The 20,782-nt window shown below is 42.4% G+C and overlaps 1 protein-coding gene across 7 annotated transcripts in view; it reads right to left on the minus strand.

Moving 5' to 3' along the window:
- The window catches only part of LOC124719919, a 155,465-nt gene that overhangs the window by 22,654 nt on the left and 112,029 nt on the right, over positions 1–20,782 (minus strand). For 4 of the 7 annotated variants that reach the window (XM_047245114.1, XM_047245113.1, XM_047245116.1 and 1 more), the window contains 2 exons: positions 11,953–12,030; positions 132–169 (listed from right to left, as the gene is read on the minus strand). In XM_047245114.1, the coding sequence (XP_047101070.1) occupies positions 132–169; positions 11,953–12,030 (116 nt within the window). Of the gene's footprint in view, positions 1–131; positions 170–3,531; positions 3,653–11,952; positions 12,031–20,782 lie in introns of all 7 variants that reach the window. The other 3 variants (XM_047245115.1, XM_047245118.1, XR_007006017.1) reach the window with 2 other exon arrangements.

Below are 20,782 nucleotides of genomic sequence, written 5' to 3' on the forward strand. Positions count from 1 at the left end.
CACAACACCCAGTCATCACGAGGCAGAGAAAATCCCTGACCCCGCCGGGAATTGAACCCGGGAACCCGGGTGCGGGAAGCCAGAACACTACCACACGACTGCGAGCTGCGGACAACAGTATAAGAACTTACCCCCTCAGTTCGAATTCTCCGTTCATCGGCGCAGCTACCTGAAACATCAGATGACGCAATTAAATTTCATAATACACAAGCTCAACTTTAATACAAACCATTACAACATCTATATATGAAGGTAGTATCTGTTCCCGAAGGAAGAGATACCGTGCAGCTTCTTTAGAATGAAATGATAATTAGATCGACACCCTAGCTGCAAACAGGCATTGATATATCATTGGGGACATGTTGAAAATGTGTGTCCTGACCAGGACTGCAACCCGGGATCTCCTGCTCAGGTGCACTACAAATGTGGTGGTGTGGACACGTCAGGAATGTCGGTCTCACGGGGAGCGTGCAAGGGATAAGTCCCTGCAGGTACACTATCCTCTGTGCCCTCGGTGGCTCAGACGGATAGAGCATCCTCCGTGTAAGCGGGAGATCCCGGGTTAGTCCTGGTTGGGGCACACCACACACTTTCAACATGTCCCCAATGATATATCAACACCTGTTTGCAGCTAGGGTGTCAATTTAATAATCATTTCATTACAATATCTACACTTGCATACACAAATTCAAGCGAGAATGTATTTGTTACTAGAACAGATCTATCAACAGTAGAGGTTAATTATGGCACCGCAATGTAACAATATTAATAGCGACCTCAGACATTTCCCAGATTGTGCAGTTATTGACAATGAAGTACTGCCTTAAATTAGCCGCACAAATATTACATATTTCACAAAATGGAAAATCATAGTATCCTATAAGTGCAATATCAATGAGACAACTGCAATTAGTCAACCTATATAAATAACTGGATGTAAGAATTTGTAAGGACATGAAACAGAGCAATCACATACGGTCAGGCCAGCCAACACATCAGTTCATTGGCAGGACACTGGTGGAATGGGATCACTGACATAGGAGTGCTTACAAATCATTGATGTGACCTACTTTCGAATACTATACAAGTGCGTGGGGCCGGTCCCAACTAGGACTGTCTGAGGAAACTGAACGTATACAAATATTCCCCTGACTCGTCATAAGAGTCTCACATAAATGTTGGACAACTTGACTTTCCAGGTGCATGAAGAGATTTGATAATTACCCCACAAGAACGTATCTACAAAGTCTCAAGACTTTAGGAATGTACTACAACGCCCTACACATCGCTCTTGTAGGAACTGCAAAGAGAAGATTTGATTAATTACAGTGTGCACAGAGGTGTTTAACCAATTACCCTTCCTGCTCTCCCTACTTGTACACAAATGGAACAAGAAGTCCCAATAACTGGTACAATTTGTAGTATCCTGTCATGCACTTCACAGTGGTTCGCAGATTATTTATGTAAATGTCAATAGAGGTTTCTGTGAAAAGATCCAGTTACACCCCTGAAAACAGCTTCTTTGAGTTTTTAAGTAATTCTTACACATACAGCCACATTCCACGGATGACTATGAACTACATGGCACATGGCACTTTCTACTGCACTATATACTAAGATTACTTCTGTTCCACAGACAGAACACAGGAAGAACAAGTGCTCGTACATCTCCGTGTGGACTATTTCCCTATATTATTTAGATAGGGAAAGATATGTGGGAAGCAGAAGAATATTTGTAGATGCTGTCCAGAATGGCAGTTCTCGACATCCTCTCACAGTAGGTTGTAGCGAAATGTACCGTGTCTTTCACCGAGTGTCAATCGGACGAGATTTTTCTGTACGTCTGTTTTACTCTGTCACCAGTCAAACGTGCCTACAGCCATTCGAAGCCCCCTTCACTGTATAAGCCCAATGTTGCCTGTTAGTGTGCTGTGATGTAGACATTTTGTCATTATTCCAGTGTGAGCCATACATGAGTTTTATAAGCTATCTGTTTCACGGACGAACTGCAGTTTCGCCATATTCCTTCGTGCAGAAAACCATTTAGAAAAATTGAAATTCTACCCATTCCACATACTGACATACTACAATGGGCAGTAAAACAAAAGACAGATGGAAAAAGTAAGTAAACTATTGAGTATTTCAAAAGTAATCATCATAACTGTTAATACATTTCTCCCGCTGAGAGACGTGACAGTCAATGCCTTCGTGGACAAATGTCGGCGGTTGCCTAAGGAAGTACGACTACAGCCAGGTGTGACCTCTTCATCTGAAGCAAATCAACAGTCACACGTAATGACCCACATTCTGCCGAGGTCGTTTCAACCACGCTGCAGAAGTTTCGCTGGCAATCCCTTACACATCCTCTGTACTCCCCATGCGATTCCATATTTTTGGAGCCACGAAGAAAGACATTTGTGGCTGTCAATTTCCTTTGGACTAAGAGGTGCACACCCGAGAACAATCACAGTTTGATAGGTACCTGAAAACGTTTTTCCGTGAAGACACTGACCCTCTCGTCTCACAGTGGGATAAAAGTGTCATCAGTTATGGCAATTACTTTTGAAGTAATAAACAGTTTACTAACTTTTTTCCAATCTGCCTCATTTTCATTTGACTGCCTATCATGCAAAATGTAATTACCATAAAAGGAAAACCAAACAGTGACAGTCCCTGCATCACCCGTAAAGAATCGGTCTACAGCCAGCACACAAGACCACACACTTATGTAGACCTCGACTCCAAACAATGGTTTGGGAAAAGATGGTCGTTTTGAGGAAGCACACAGTGAAGTTTGAAGAAAATCTCATAAATAATATGTTCCATGTACAAAAAAAAAGAAAATGGCTCTGAGCACTATGGGACTTAACATCTGAGGTCATCAGTCCCCCAGAACTTAGAACTACTTAAACCTAACTAACCTAAGGACATCACACACATCCACGCCCGAGGCAGGATTCGAACCTGTGACGCGACCGTAGCGGTTGCGCGGTTCCAGACTGAAGTGCCTAGAACCACTCGGCCACCCCGGCCGGCGTTCTGTGTACAACCAATGTGATTTTTGTTTCCAGATAAATCATTTTTTCACATGCATCTACTATAAAGACATACTTATGGTAAATTCTACCCAAACTTTTAATTCTTAAAAGTTCGTCAATGGGTCGTTAACATAGCTTACTTGCAAACTGAGTGCACTTAACACAGGTTAGCACAGAGTTACCACAGAATACTTGCTGGTTGAATTAACAAAACATTACTGAAAAACCTCTACAAAATACAAATTTAGGATGTCCCAATTTTTTCAGTTTTTTACACTAAGATTTATATTAACAATTTTTGCTATAAAGAAGTATACAATCTCAATACAGAATCTCAAATAATAGAAAGTCCAGGAGGGAATAACAACAACAGGGAAGGACAAACAATGGAAACTTCAGATAGGGATATCAGCTATGCAGGAAAGGACAGATCACTACTTACCGTATAGAAGACACATCAAGTTGCAGACAGGCACAGTTAAAAGACACTTACACAAAACTTTCAGCGACAGCCTTCATCAGCAAAAGAGAAACAGACACCACGCACGCTCACAAGCACCTCTCACGTACGCCTCACCACCGCCTCCAGCAGCTCGGCCTGTGCCAGTCTGCAACTAACACATCATCTTTACAGTAAGTGGCAGTCTATCTTTTCCTGCATTGTTAACCACAGGAAAAAGATAGATTCTTACTTTCCACGTAATGGAGGGGTCGAGTCACAGGCAGACACAGTGAAAAAGTATGCTAGAACTATCCAGTTTCCGGACTACGTCCTTGCACACACACCGTAACTGTCCTCTTTGGACAGTAAGGCCTGACTGAAAGTGCATCTAAGATGGGCAAAAAATGATGCTCCCTCAGACAATATTGCAATATCCACACCATAATATTGTGGTTCCTGCAAATTATTAAAGGTTTTGGAGCAGCAAATGGTGCGAAACTAATTATTTACGTATATTAACGCATTTGAGGTGATATTGGTGGTTATATTGAAAGTTTGCTACATTAGTTGTTATATTTAATATAGAAACCGCTATCTTGCATACTTCCCACGAATTTGCCTACTTAAAGATTGGGGCTGCAGCCTGGATAGTCTTGGCTCTGATTTGGTAGTTACAGCTATGCCTTTAAAAATGTAAGGTCCAGACTATCTAACCTTGGCCTAATGAAAAACAATGCCCTGTATTGAATTATTGCAGAAGGAAGAAGTGCTGCAGGATGCACCCTGGGTCAGAGGTGGGGATGTAAAGTTACCATTAAAATACTCTAACAATAGTCAAAGCGCGAGCTAAGAAACAAATTTAATTTAAATGCACAGTGTAATAGGCAGAGTACGGAAAATACAGGACAAAAGGCTGTTAAAACAAAACACAAACACGTGGTGGTATTGAACGAAGAAAGTGCCATACAAATGGGAATTTTGTTATAAATTGGTTTGAATTGCACTGAATTTATTTCAAAGATAACAGATGTGAAAACTGAAGGCTCTTAAACATGACTGCTAACATGTGATGGTAATGAAGTGGAAGCAAGTACCAAACAACGGAAGGCACCGAATAAAGGCCAAGTCACATTGGCTGCCACATCACTTCCTGTCAAAACATTCAGAAATGCATTTCAAATGCTGGCAATACAAGAAACAATTATAGTAACAAAACAAGGTAATAATTTTCACATAATCACATTCAATATGCAGTAGACACTACACTCAAATTGAGCATAGGGTAAATGTTTCACAGGTATAACATATGACATTTTTTCTACTGGGATGAACCAGTATCTAAAAGAGGACCAGATGAAGTAGCAAATTGTATAAAGATATATTTTGAAAACAATGACATCAAAGATGAAGTAGTAATAACGTATTTGGGCAGTTGTTGCAGACAAAACGAGAACTGGATGTTAGTGGGATTTTGGTTGTACGCGTTGAAGTCGGTTCATTTCAAATGCATTGAACACAGCTCTCTTCAGGTTGTACACAGCATGTTGCCCAGAGAGTTTATAAATGTGATGACTGGGGAGAAGTTCATAAAACATTCAAAAACAAAGTCATTCCTGTTGACACAAATTACTCGAAGGTTTTTCTACAGTTTCTCTGCACTGAAACATTTATTTTGCAAACCTGAAAGAGTGCGTAATGAACAGAAGTTCAGCATAGCAAAGTGTCTGAGACTAGTATTTTGTGTCGACCTGCAACAACCTACTCAGACATTGTTTTGTGATACGTACAATGACTGTGAGGAATTGGTTTTCCTATTGAAACGTGAAAGGCTTTCGAGGAGTAAGTCATTAACGGACGTATTCGAAACAAAATAGGGTGGTCCACTTTCTCTTAAAGACAACAAATTAAAAGACATTCTTTCCTGTTTGACAATATTGTAAAAGAATAGTTGCTACTCACCATACAGCGGAGATGCTGACTTGCAGAAATGCACCACAAAATGACTGTCACAAAATAAGCTTTCGGTCAACAAGGCCTTTGTCAAAACACACACACACAGAGTGCAAATACAACTCAAATACCACAGTAGCTGCAGCTGCACTATGAGCACCAGTGACAATGCATGATGGGAGAGGCAACTGGGTGGGGGTAAGGAGGAGGCTGGGGTGGGGAGGGAGAGATGTGGCAGGGTAGGGGTGGGGGACGGTGAGCGCTGCAGTCAGGCCTTTTTGCCCAAAGAGGACAGTCTCGTGTGTGTGTGTGTGTGTGTGTGTAAGAGAGAGAGAGAGAGAGAGAGAGAGAGAGAGAGAGAGAGAGAGAGAGAGAGAGAGAGAGAGAGAATGTATGTGTTTGTTCTGTTTCTGATGAAGGATGATGTCTTAGGACAACTTTTTCTTTTTTTCACGGTGACTCAAGAATTGATCTAGACTCTGGGCAATATAAAATTAATTTCCGTGTCACCAGAATTTTATTATTTCATAGCTTGACAATACAATCAAATAAATGTAACAATACTGTAACAGAATCAAGCAAACAAATCATGTTACAGACAAAGGCACATTATTTTTCCAAACATGTCACAAGTTTTAAACTGATATCATACACAGTTTATTATGTACCGCAGCATTTTCTTCATCAGACTTTGTGCACAGCCTTACCATTCACATAAGTAGATCAATTTCACTCCTGCCAAATTTCCCAAACAAATAAAAAAATCTAGCAATTTACTTCCTCTCCTCCTCCTCCTGATCCTGTCAGTGATATGATGAATTGCCTTCTGGCTAGAAGGGGTACCAACCATGATACACAGCAGGGATCCATTTTAACAACCACCTCCAAACCTCTCTCACATCCCCTCACAGGTGAAAAACCCTGTCTCGCAGTCCTACTACACTTACTCCATCCTCCTGAACTCACTCCCACCACCACACAGAATCCCGAACCTAAACAGACCTAAAAAACAGTCACAAACCTTTCCTCCACAAGTCTTAGCCCCGCAGAAATATCAGTCCTTTCCAAAGGCCTCACCTTTTGCCCCACTCCCAAATTTTATCATTCAGGACTTGTGAAGGACCTTCTCTCACTCTTCTGATCCTACAGTGGGAACACATTTTCGCCACCAACCCTATCAATCAGACTCGATCAAAGACCAATGTTGAGCTCTGTCTGACTCAGTTTACTCCTCCATCCAACTGTGATTCACCCCCCACTGCCTCCCCCCTCCCCCTGCCAAATTACCCCGTTAACTTTCCAGAATTTCTGAACTTCGAAACTTGCCTCACCATCATTCCCCAAATCCCTCAACATGCAAACTAACCTTACATCTGCAGAAAGAACTGCAGTCCACCATCTAAAACCTGATCTCAACCTTATAATCCTACCAGTGGATGAAGGCTCCAGCACGGTTATTTTGAACCACAAGGATTACCTGGCACAAGGACTCCACCAACTGCCAGATACTTCCACCTACGAAGCCTGCCACAGTGACCCCATTCCAGAAATCCAGCAGGATCTCCAGTCTCTCCTCAAACCTTAGGCCCATCCGAGAACTTCTCCCCAGACCCCATTTCTATCCTCATCCCTACCACTCTCCTACATGTTTCCTAAAGTCCATAAATCCACCTCTCAGGACGCCCCATTGTGGCCGGTTACTGTGCCCCAACTGCTCTCAAAGACCAACAACTTCTAGCTGTAAACTGCCATTCTATATAAAAGACACCAGCAATTTCCTCCACTGAACCTCCACAGTTCCTCACCCTTTAGCACTCGGTGCCCTGCTCGTCACTATTGATGCCACCTCCCTGTACACTAACATCCCTAATGCCCGTCGCCTTGCCACTATTCGAGACTAATTTTGCCAATGCCCGACAGATTCCAAACCCTCCTTCCTAGTCTCCGTGACCAATTATATCCTCACCAACAATTACTTCTCCTTTGAAGGCATTACCTACAAACAAATCTGTGGTACGGCTACGGGCAACTGCACGGCACCATCCTGTGCTAATCTATTCGTGGGCCGTCTAGAGGAATCCTTCCTAAAACCCAGAATCCTAAACCCCTCACCTGGTTCAGATTCATTGATGACATCTTTGCTATCTGGATTGAAGATGAGGACACCTTATTCACATTCCTTCAGAACCTCAACAACTTCTCCCCCATTTGCTTCACTTGGTCCTACTCAACCCAACAAGCCACCTTCCTAGATGTTGACCTCTACCTCAGAGATGGCTACATCAGTACCTCTGTCCATATCAAACTACTAACCATCAGCAATACCTCCACTTCGACAGCTGCCACCCGTCCCATACCGAGAAGTCCCTTCCGTACAGCCCAGCCACCCACGATCGTCACATCTGCAGCGACGAGCAGTCCTTCTCTAAATATACCGAGGGTCTCACTGAAGCCTTCACGGACCATAATTTTCCTCCCATCCTTGTACAAAAACAATTCTCCCGTGCCTTATCTTTCCAGTCTCCCACCACCTCCCAAAGTCCCACCGCCCGGCCACAGAGAAGCATTCCCCTAGTAACTCAGTACCACCCAGGACAGGAGCAAATAAATTACATTCTCAGCCAGCATTTAACTACCTCTCGTTGTGCCCTGAAATGAGAAATGTCCTGCCCACTATCCTTCCCACCCATCCTACCGTGGCTTCCGCCGTCCATTGAACCTACACAATATACTCGTCCATCCTTACACAACCCCTGCTCACAATCCCTTACCTAGTGGCTCATTCGCCTGTAATAGACCTAGATGCAAGACCTGTCCCATACATCCTCCCACCACCACCTACATCAGTCCGGTCACGAACATCGCCTATCCCATCAAGGGCAGGGCTACATGTGAAAACAATCACTTGATCTACACACTAAGCTGCAACCGCAACCACTGTGCTGCATTCTATTTGGGCATGACAAGCAACAAGTTGTCTGTCCACACGAATAGCCATCGACAAACTTTGGCCAAGAAACAACTGGACCACCCTGTTACTGACAAGGGAACCTCCCCATCGCACCCCCCTCAGATTCAGTTATAAATTGACACAGTGGATAGGCCTTGAAAAACTGAAAACAGATCAATCGAGAAAACAGGAAGAAGTTGTGTGGAACTATGAAAAAAATAAGCAAAATATACAAACTGAGTAGTCCACGTGCAAGATATGCAACATCAAGGATGATACGAGCTCAGGAGTGCCGTGATCCTGTGGTTAGCGTGAGCAGCTGCGGAGCAAGAGGTCCTTGGTTCAAGTCATCCCTTGAGTTAAAAGTTTAATTTTTTATTTTCAAACAATAAGTATCTGTCCGTCTGCCCGCTATATTTGCTGGATTGATACTGCCCACGGAATACATCTCCCATATTTAATGAACTCTCGTCCAAAGTAGCGAACAGTCAATTGCCAGCCAGGGAGCCTCGTTAGCAGGAATACTCTCTCTTCCGTGCGCTGTAGTCGACTGATGTCGTGTGTTTCGATGTTTGTTTAGGTGTAGCGTCCCCATACTACAGTGCAGTTACCTCGCATCGGACAGACGGACGGACAGATAATAATTGTCTGGAGACTTGAACCAAAGACCTTTCGTTCCGCAACTGGTCACGCTAACTACGGGACCACGGCGCTCCTGAGCTCAGACTCTCCTTGATGTTGCCTATCTTGCAATGGACTACTAAGTTTGTATATTTTGCTTATTTTTATCATAGTTCGACACAACTTCTTCCTGTTTTCTCGATTGATCTGTGTTCCGTTTATCAAAGCCTATCCACTGTGCCAACTTATAACTAAATCTGAGGGGAGTGCGATGGGGAGGTTCCCTTGTGAGCACGCCACCCAACACGATGTTCTTCATCTCAACGACTGCTTCACAGCCTGTGCCATACGGATCCTACCCACCGACACCAGCTTTTCTGAACAGGGCAGGTGGGAACCCTCCCTGCAATATATCCTATGTTCCCGTAACCCTTCTGACCTCAACCTTTGTTAGTCATTGTCCTCTCCCATCAGCCCCTTCCCTGTTTCCATTTAAGCACCATACAGCCATCTATTCCACCCACACACTTTTTTCTTCTCTCCTTTTCCACTGCTCCCCCCCCCCCCCCCCCACCCCTGCCCCACATCACCGTCTAACCACCTGACTGCGCCTAGCTGCCCCACCCTCTCTCCACCTCGTCCCCGCACGCTCCACAGCAGCACTCACCGTCCCCCACCCCTACCCTGCCACATCTCCCCTCTCCACCCCAGCCTCCTCCTTACCCCCACCCAGTTGCCTCTCCCATCATGCACTGCTGTGGTGCTTGTAGTACGGCTGCAGCTGCCAGGCACTGTGGTATTTGAATCGCATTTGCACTCTATGTGTGTGTGTGTGTGTGTGTGTGTGTGTGTTTTGACAAAGGCCTTGTTGACCGAAAGCTTATTTTGTGACAGTCATTTTGTGGTGCATTTCTGCAAGTCAGCATCTCCGCTGTATGGTGAGTAGCAACTATTCTTTTACAATATTGTCAAACAGGAAAGAATGTCTTTTAATTTGTTGTCTTTAAGAGAAAGTGGACCACCCTATTTTGTTTCAAATACGTCCGTTAATGACTTACTCCTCGAAGGCCTTTCACGTTTCAATAGGAAAACCAATTCCTCACAGCCATTGTACGTATCACAAAACAATGTCTGAGTAGGTTGTTGCAGGTCGACACAAAATACTAGTCTCGGACACTTTGCTATGCTGAACTTCTGTTCATTACGCACTCTTTCAGGTTTGCAAAACAAATCTTTCGGTGCAGAGAAACTGTAGAAAAAGCTTCGAGTAATTTGTGTTAACTGGAATGACTTTCTGTTTTTGAATGTTTTAAGAACTTGCAACATTTCTTTGAACTAAAATTTTGATTTGATTTTCATCTAGCTCATAAGCAAGACCATTAGTTTTAATTAGCCAGATCTTGTCATGGTGCATAATACTCTCTGGGTAGCATGCTGTGTACAACCTGAAGAGAGCTGTGTTCAATGCATTTGAAATGAACCGACTTCAACGCGTACAACCAAAATCCCACTAACATCCAGTTCTCGTTTTGTCTGCAACAACTGCCCAAATACGTTATTACTACTTCATCTTTGATGTCATTGTTTTCAAAATATATCTTTATACAATTTGCTACTTCATCTGGTCCTCTTTTAGATACTGGTTCATCCCAGTAGAAAAAATGTCATATGTTATACCTGTGAAACATTTACCCTATGCTCAATTTGAGTGTAGTGTCTATTGCATATTGAATGTGATTATGTGAAAATTATTACCTTGTTTTGTTACTATAATTGTTTCTTGTATTGCCAGCATTTGAAATGCATTTCTGAATGTTTTGACAGGAAGTGATGTGGCAGCCAATGTGACTTGGCCTTTATTCGGTGCCTTCCGTTGTTTGGTACTTGCTTCCACTTCATTACCATCACATGTTAGCAGTCATGTTTAAGAGCCTTCAGTTTTCACATCTGTTATCTTTGAAATAAATTCAGTGCAATTCAAACCAATTTATAACAAAATTCCCATTTGTATGGCACTTTCTTCGTTCAATACCACCACGTGTTTGTGTTTTGTTTTAACAGCCTTTTGTCCTGTATTTTCCGTACTCTGCCTATTACACTGTGCATTTAAATTAAATTTGTTTCTTAGCTCGTGCTTTGACTATTGTTAGAGTATTTTAATGGTAACTTTACAGCCCCACCTCTGACCCAGGGTGCATCCTGCAGCACTTCTTCCTTCTGCAATAATTCAATACAGGGCATTGTTTTTCATTAGGCCAAGGTTAGATAGTCTGGACCTTACATTTTTAAAGGCATAGCTGTAACTACCAAATCAGAGCCAAGACTATCCAGGCTGCAGCCCCAATCTTTAAGTAGGCAAATTCGTGGGAAGTATGCAAGATAGCAGTTTCTATATTAAATATAACAACTAATGTAGCAAACTTTCAATATAACCACCAATATCACCTCAAATGCGTTAATATACGTAAATAATTAGTTTCGCACCATTTGCTGCTCCAAAACCTTTAATAATTTGCAAGAACCACAATATTATGGTGTGGATATTGCAGTATTTCTTTGAACTAAAATTTTGATTTGATTTTCATCCAGCTCATAAGCAAGACCATTAGTCAAATCTTGTCTTGGTGCATAATGCATTAATGAGCTGAAGTATATAAATAGTTTCCTCACTTAGTAGTGGTACTTGAAATTTTGTGAGCAGCCTTTTATGGAATAGTTGGCATCTATCTTCATGTGTCTGCCAGTTTAGGTTTTTTAACATCTTTGTAATGTTCCTCTGTGGCTCAAAATAACCTTGTGTCATGCCTAAAAAGTTACACTTGAGAGTAAAGCATGATTAAAGACCAGTGTCAGGTTTTGTTAGCACCATAGTACTGTAAATTAAAAAGAGAATTAAATAACAATGAGGATGAAAACAAGAAAAGTATCTCAGAGTGTGAGGCTCTTCCTACCTGTGGGGTGCCCAGCTCTCCAGGTTGCACCCTGTGGTCAAAGGGTTCCTCTTTAGGGATGACAAAACGCTCAGCTTCCTGTGGCATAAGATGTCTCAATAAAAAATGATCCAAGTTCTACATTATTTGCTATGTAAGCAATGTAACAAGTAACAAATACTGGGAACAGTGAAGACAAGCTCTGACATATAAACAAAAAGTTAGTATCTTTTGAACTCCCAATGTAGCAAACATCACAGAAATTTTGTGCAAATTATATTTTACCATCACAGATTGATCAAATTATTAGTGAAGAAACTCATTTTAATTCCTAAGACTCAAAACGTAAGGGAAAACTTTCCTCGAATTCTTCACTTGTACCCAGTACACTGGATGTCACAGAACAGAACATAAGAAAACAAAAAATATTCCACAACGCATTTCACACGAAGACTGTAAACAGAACTCGACCACACAGTCAAGAATTCTCAGGAACAGAAGAGTGACAATAACATCGCCAGAGGACACTGATTGCATCTACTAACATCTGAAGTTCTGTTTATAATGGTGGATCTTGTTCTTTTGTGCATTCGTAATTTTTATTTATTATTTCCCTTTGACACAAGGAAAAGGTTCCATGAGGAATATTTTTTCCCCCATAAAAAGAGGCCTGTTGTTGTGGTCTTCAGTCCTGAGGCTGGTTTGATGCAGCTCTCCATGCTACTCTATCCTGTGCAAGCTTCTTCATCTCCCAGTACCTACTGCAACCCACATCCTTCTGAATCCGTTTAGTGTATTCATCTCTTGGTCTCCCTCTACGATTTTTACCCTCCACGCTACCTTCCAATACTAAATTGGTGATCCCTTGATGCCTCTGAACATGTCCTACCAACTGATCTCTTCTTCTAGTCAAGTTGCGCCACAAATTTCTCTTTTCCGCAATTCTATTCAATAGCTCCTCATTAGTTATGTGATCTACCCATCTAATCTTCAGCATTCTTCTGTAGCGCCACATTTCAAAAGCTTCTATTCTCTTCTTGTCCAAACTATTTATCGTGCACATTTCACTTCCATACATGGCCACACTCCACACAAATACTTTCAGAAACGACTTCCTGACACTTAAATCTATATTCGATGTTAACAAATTTCTCTTCTTCAGAAACGCTTTCCTTGTCATTGCCAGTCTACATTTTATATCCTCTTTACTTCGACCATCATCAGTTATTCTGCTCCCCAAATAGCAAAACTCCTTTACTACTTTAAGTGTCTCATTTCCTAATCTAATTCCTTCAGCATCACCCAACTTAATTCGACTACATTCCATTATCCTTGCTTTGCTTTTGTTGATGTTCATCTTATACCCTCCTTTCAAGACACTGTCCATTCCATCCAGCTGCTCTTCCAGGTCCTCTGCCGTCTCTGACATAATTACAATGTCATCGGCGAACCTCATAGTTTTTTATTTCTTCTCCGTGGATTTTAATGCCTACTCCGAATTTTTCGTTTGTTTCCTTCACTGCTTGTTCAATATACAGATTAAATAACATCAGGGAGAGGCTACAACCCTGTCTCGCTCCCTTCCCAACCACTGCTTCCGTTTCATGTCCCTCCACTCTTATAACTGCCATCTGGTTTCGGTACAAATTGTAAATAGCCTTTTGCTCCCTGTATTTTAGCCCTGCCACCTTCAGAATTTGAAAGAGAGCATTCCAGTCAACATTGTCGAAAGCTTTCTCTAAGTCGACAAATGCTAGAAATGTAGGTTTGGCTTTCCTTAATCTTTCTTCTAAGATAAGTCGTAGGGTCAGTATTGCACCATGTGTTCCAGTATTTCTAGGGAATCCAAACTGATCTTCCCCGAGGTCGGCTTCTACCAGTTTTTCCACACGTCTGTAAGGAATTCGCGTTAGTATTTTGCAGCAGTGACTCATTAAACTGATAGTCGGGTAATTTTCACATCTGTCAACACCTGCTTTCTTAGGAATTGGAATAATTATATTCTTCTTGAAGTCTCAGGTATTTCGCCTGTCTCATACATCTTGCTCACCAGATGGTAATGTTTTGTCATGACTGGCTCTGCCAAGGCTATCACCTACATCGTCTTCCGTTTCCAAACTAGTGTCCTCAAGTACATCACCCTTGTACAGACCTTCTATATACTTCTTCCACCTTTCTGCTTTCTCTTCTTTACTTAGAACTGGGTTTCCGTCTCAGCTCTTGATATTCATACATGTGGTTCTCTTTTCTCTAAAAGTCTCTTTAATTTTCCTGTAGGCAATATCTATCTTACCCCTAGTGAGATAAGCCTCTACATCCTTACATTTATCCTCTAGCCATCCCTGCTTAGCCATTTTGCACTTCCTGTCGATCTCATTTTTGAGACGTTTGTATTCCTTTTTGCCTGCTTCATTTACTGCATTTTTATATTTTCTCCTTTCATCAATTAAATTCAATATTTCTTCTGTTACCCAAGGATTTCTACCAGCCCTCGTCTTTTTACCTACTTTATCCTCTGCTGCCTTCACTACTTCATCCCTCAGAGCTACCCATTCGTCTTCTGCTGTATTTCTTTCCCCCATTCCTGTCAATTGTTCCCTTATGCTGTCCCTGAAACTTTGTACAACCTCTGGTTTAGTCGGTTTATCCAGGTCCCATCTTCTTAAATTCCCACCTTTTTGCAATTTCTTCAGTTTTAATCTACAGTTCGTAACCAATAGATTGTGGTCAGAGTCCACATCTGCCCCTGGAAATGTCCTACAATTTAAAACCTGGTTCCTAAATCTCTGTCTTACCATTACATAATCTATCTGATACCTTTTAGTATCTCCAGGATTCGTCCATGTATACAACCTTCTTTTATGATTCTTGAACCAAGTGTTACCTATGATTATGCTCTGTGCAAAATTCTACCAGACGGCTTCCTCTTTCGTTTCTTACCCCCAATCCATATTCACCTACTATGTTTCCTTCTCTCCGTTTTCCTACTCTCGAGTTCCAGTCACCCATGACTATTAAATTTTCATCTCCCTTCACTATCTGAATAATTTCTTTTATCTCTTAGTCATCTGCACAGCTAGTTGGCATATAAACTTGTACTAGTGTGGTAGGCGTGGGCTTCGTGTCTATCTCGGCCACAATAATGCGTTCACTATGCCTAGAGGCCTAATATCTGAAATAATAAATGTTTTATGCTATACAACACTGAGACACTGTGCATATGCACTGTCCAGTCACATTAACGCGACCTCCTCCTGCAGCGTGAACTACTGAGAGAAATGCGGGAAGGGTCGACAAGGTTCTGGAGGGTGGCGACGGGGCCGTGCGCCGCTGCCGACTCACGTGTCGTGCCCAGTTGCGTCGGGTCTCTCGACTTGGGATCCACGGTGCAAACAGCCCGATTCAGACAGTCCTCCCGATTCTCGATTGGGTTTAAATCTGGGGAGTTTGGTGGCCAGACAAATACACTAAACTTATCCCGGTGCTCTCTGAGCCACACACATACACTGTAAGCTGTGTGACACAATATATTGTCCTGCAGGTAGATGCGATTGTGCCAAGGAAAAACAGACTGCATGAAGGAGTGGACAAGGCCCCAGGATAGACACATACTCGTGTCAATCCATTCTGTCTTCCCGAACGATGAGACCCCGTAGGGAACACCACGAGAACATTCTGAAGACCAGGTGCCTTTTGTGGAGGCCCACACGTGGCAACATTTGATAAACGGTCATTGAGGAGACACTGTTTGTGTCGATTATGACGTCTGGTTTGTGGGGCGCTCAACTGCGCAGTCATCAGCGTGTGTACAAAGTCCCAATTTTCACACAGTCCATTTTTTTTTTTCACAATCCAATCTAGTCACTCTCACAAATGATGATGATGAGGATGATTGTAGTGGGACTTTGAATTTCGCCGCGCTACACTCGTTCCCTCAGACATAAATTATACCGTCGCAGTGGTATGAGCACTCGACGGCAGAGAAAATACTAAAATTGTAACTGTTTTTTTTCTATCCGTTTCTTTATTGCCTCTCGAGAGCAGAAGCTTAATGCAGACGTCATCTGATAAAGACGAAAAAAAATTATTAATGTGTAGACATATTGTGGAAGTTGTTATGACATTTGGAGGAGGGAAGTGACGTAAAATAAATTGCATTTAATATCGAGACACTTTTTGTATACATTAGAAATTCCTGGACGATGAAACTTATTGCAACATTTCGGAGCAGACTTTTCACGCAGAAATGAAGTAGGAGATTTTTGAAGACCTGGACGACGCACAAAAAGAAGACGTGTTAACGTGGTAAAGGATGAACTCTTATCTACGCCATTTCCCCCCGTTAGTCACATTTGTTATTCTCTGTCTTTTTTCAAACAATTTTTGTAGTGGAAATTGGTTTGACTTTTGCTCAGAAATGCCACAAGGACCACCCCAACAATAGCTTTTCCGAATCACGAAGTCTGACAACTTTTCTGTAATACAAAGTCCGATTTGCATTTCATTCTTTCCCTTTTTTCACGGTCATTAACGATTTTAAAAAACCCCTTTTTACTCACGATTTCTTCCCACATTTTCAACCTTTTCTTTTCTTTTCCTTTTTCTGTTTTATTAACCACTATATGATGATGATGATGATGATGATGAAGTGACGGGGACAACACAAGAACTCAGGCCCCAGGCAGAGAAAATCCCCAACCTGACCAGGAATCGAACCCGGGACCCTGTGATCCAGAGGTAGCAACGCTAGCCACTAGACGGTGAGCTGCGCACGACACAATTGGTAGCCCCTCGGTTCAACTGGGCAGTCAGCTGCTCAACAGTCACACGTCTATTCACCTGAAGACACCTCCGCAGCCAAAGTACACCCCCGTCATCTGTGGCCAATGGTGTGTCACAGCTGCCTCAGCACTGGTTTTCAGTAGCGCCATCTTACCGTGCACAGCACGCTTTAACCTGGTCAGCACACAAATGGTTTACCAACTTAGCCATTTCGAAAATGCCAACTGACACACTTTACACGCCCTCCACGGGTAGTGCTGTCATCTGCCGACTGTGAGTGGTTATTGCAGGCTGACGTTGAACACAGGTCGTGTTCATATTAAAGTGACTGGACTGTATAAAAATATAAACAGATGACGCAATTTTCATTAAAAACTTTTTTAACTATGAGAAATCTGCTCTATTAAGGAAGGGTATACAGTTTCTTGATATTCATCTTGTACTTGTAAATAAAACAGATGTACATTACCGTATTTACTCGAATCTAAGCCGTACTCGAATCTAATCCGCATTCGAATCGAAGCCGCACCTGAAAAATGAGACTCGAAATCGAGGAAAAACATTTTCCCGAATCTAAGCTGCACCTGAAGTTTGAGACTCGAAATTCAAGCGGAGAGAAAAGTTTTAGGCCGCACCTCCAAATCGAAACAAAGTTGATCCGTTGTGATATGAGACACAATTTAGGTCGAATAAATGACGATACAGCTACAGTAATTTGGTTCGAGTCGTAAGCTTAGCAGTTAAGCTTTACCAGGTAGCCGTTGCTATGCGTCAGGCGCTCTGTCTGTATTTATACCGGTACCCTTCCTTTTTCACGTGCTTCATCTGGTTTGAATTGATTGCTTATTTTTCTTTGATCTGACAAGCGCAGTTTTCTTTGTTATAGGTGTTTACGTCACTCTAAGCTGAAAATGCATTACTGTACTGTGTCATGCATTGCTTGTCGCATTCTGATCGTGCGTGTTTACGGCCTGTCGCCGCTTGCGGCATGGCTTGCTTTCGTGCGCACTACCGCCGCTTGCAATAAAATAGAAAAAAAGGAGAGGAATCATCTCATTAGCGAAACAATAGCAAGAGACTGCTATTTGTTGTTACTTACACTGCTGCTTTCTGTGATAATGATCAACAAGAACCAAATAATAGACTGCGTATGATGGAACATGTTCTAATTGAGAGTTAGGCGAAAATTTTTCTCCGTTTGAAAATCTTTGCGGCCGCTTCTTTAGTACATCAAATTCTGCACAGAAATTAGAGTCATCTTAGATTTAAAAATCCAGTCAGTTGCCGTGCTTCGTTTCTGACTGTATCACTATTAGGCATAAGAATAATACGAATATAAACATGACATGATATGTATATTCTTCCGCGTTTGCTGTTGTCTCACTCTAGTTTCGTAGTTTATTAGGCAGACAGGATTTAAATGTGATAGCAGCAAACACAAAAGAATACATGGCAAAATGTTTATATTCATTATTATTATGGTGAACAGAATATTGCATGTGATTCACAATTCATAAAAGTTCCTATTAGCAACCATCTCTTCTCACAGGTAGGAAAAAATTCAGATCGTAGAGTTGGCCATATTGACAAACATCCCAAACAGTCTTGCCAGTCGGATTTTCGTAGTACAGTGAAATGCTGCTACATTTGAAGATGAACAATACGGAATTTGTATTTACTTTGTTGGATAATGTATGAAAATGCAGTGGTCGAAACTCGGGGCGGAGAAAAAAAGCTCGTCTTTCACCTTTTTTTAAATTCTTTTACTGACGCAGAGGTTTGGGCGCCAGTATTTATCTTTGTGCCTGCAAAGCATGCCTGTGTAGCGCTACATATATTCGAAGGCAGAAGTTAGTTGTGGCGGCACCTACCAACATTTTTCAGAACTGCCACTTACTTTGCACTCGATTCTAAGCCGCAGGCGGTTTTTTGGATTACAAAAACCGGAAAAAAAAGGGCGGCTTAGATTTGAGTAAATACGGTATGTGATCAAAAGTGTCCAGACATCCCCAAAAATATAAGTTTTTCATATTAGGTGCACTGTACTGGCACCTACTGCCAGGTACTCCACATCAGCGACCTCAGTAGTCATTAGACATCGTGGGAGAGCAGAATGGGGCGCTCCGTGGAACTCACCGACTTCGAACGTGGTCAGGTGATTGGGTGTCACTTGTGTCATACGTCTGTACGTGAGATTTCCACACTCCTAAACTTCCCTAGGTCCACTGTTTCGGATGTGATAGTGAAATGGGTATGATAGTGAAAAGGGACATGTACAACACAAAAGCGTACAGGCTGACCTCGTTTTTTGCCTGACAGAGACCGCAACAGTCAAAGAGGGTCATAATGTGTAATAGGCAGACATTTATCCAAGATCATCACATAGGAATTTCAAATTGCATCAGGATCCACTGCAAGAAATATGACAGTTCGGCAGGAGGTGAGAAAACTAGGATTTCACAGTCAATAAGCTCCTCATAAGCCACATATCACGCCGGTAAAAGCAAAACGACGCCTCGCTCGGTGTAAGGAGAATCGACATTGGACGATTGAACAGTGAAAAACTGTTGTGTGGAGTGACGAATCACAGTACACAATGTGGCGATGCAATGGCAGGGTGTGCGTACGGTGAATGCCCGGTAAACATCATCTGCTAGCATATGTAGAGCCAACAGTAAAACTCTGTGGAAGTAGTGTTACGGTGTGGTCATACTGACCTACACCATCAACCTCAAATTTCGATTCTATCTCGTATCGCTCTGCAACACTGTGCCTAGATATTTAACTGATATGAGTATTTCAACCAGAAAACGCTAATACTCTATTTGTAGATTACAAAATTGTATTTCCTACTCACCCTCATTAACTTATATTCTTCCACATTTAGAGCAAGCTGCCATTCATCACACCAAACAGAAGTACTGTCCAAATCATCCTGCAGCCTCCTACAGTCACTCAACAATGACACTCCGCTGTACACTACGGTGTCGTCAACACACAGCTGCAGGTCGGTGCTCACCCTACCCGGCACGAGTGTTTACGGGTACAAAGAACCGTCACAGCTCTCTGGGGCACTCCTGACAATCCCCTCACCTCTCACACACACACACCTTCCACGACAATCTGCCGGGTTCTTTTGCTCGAGAAGTCTTCGAGCAACTCGCATATCTGGGAAACTATTCCGCACTTTCGTACCTCCGTTAAGTCTGCAGAGCGGCACCGTGTCGAATGTTTCCTGGAAATTTAGGAATACGGAATCCACCTACTGCCCTTCAACTACGTTTCATAAGGTATCTCGCAAGAAAACAGCGGGCCCAGTTTCTGAAGACGACTGCCGTTTACGGGAACTACGTCGCTGCTCCTGCCGATAGTGGGAGTTTGGGAGGGGTGTGGAGAGATTTTTGCCCAAATGTAAGCACAGCGTGGTACTGAGGGATGCTTTTTGGCACGGAGTATTCATACACTTCCTTGCGGTGCCACAGGAACTTTCCTTTTTGTACTGGTTCACTAAGTAAGGCAATATGTTATTGAGAACACAACACTGCATGTAACAATTGCTCTCTCAGCCCCCTTAACCTCCATGCAGTTCAGCCATCCTTTCCAAAGTTTTCCAAACCCATCCCAGAAGTAGCTCTGTGGCATCGTGCACATCCATTCTCACACTGCCTCCACAACTTCGTCGTACGACAAAAACTTTCATTCCCAGAGGTGCTGCCGTGTCAGATCGAGAAGGTGGAACTCAGCTGAAGCCGTGTCACATTTGTACGGTGGGTGTTCCAGAACCCTAAACCGATATTTCAAACACGATGGATCGCTTTCCCAGGTGCTGGTTGGGGAAAGGTACTACAATTCTGTTATTCCCTGTTATCGTTATTTACACACCGAATAACTGTGAAATAAAAAAAAAAATATTGTCCGTGATTTGTACTGAACGTGGGGTACTAATTAATGGATATTTGTATTCTTACTGGAAAGCCATCAGTCGTATCACTTAACACTAATCGCAGCAAAAGCAGATTTTAACTGTTAATTTATACTACTACTGAAGATGTAAATAAATAATTTATTG

The sequence above is a fragment of the Schistocerca piceifrons genome, chromosome 11, assembly GCF_021461385.2.
Source record: "Schistocerca piceifrons isolate TAMUIC-IGC-003096 chromosome 11, iqSchPice1.1, whole genome shotgun sequence".
Taxonomy (NCBI): domain Eukaryota; kingdom Metazoa; phylum Arthropoda; class Insecta; order Orthoptera; family Acrididae; genus Schistocerca; species Schistocerca piceifrons.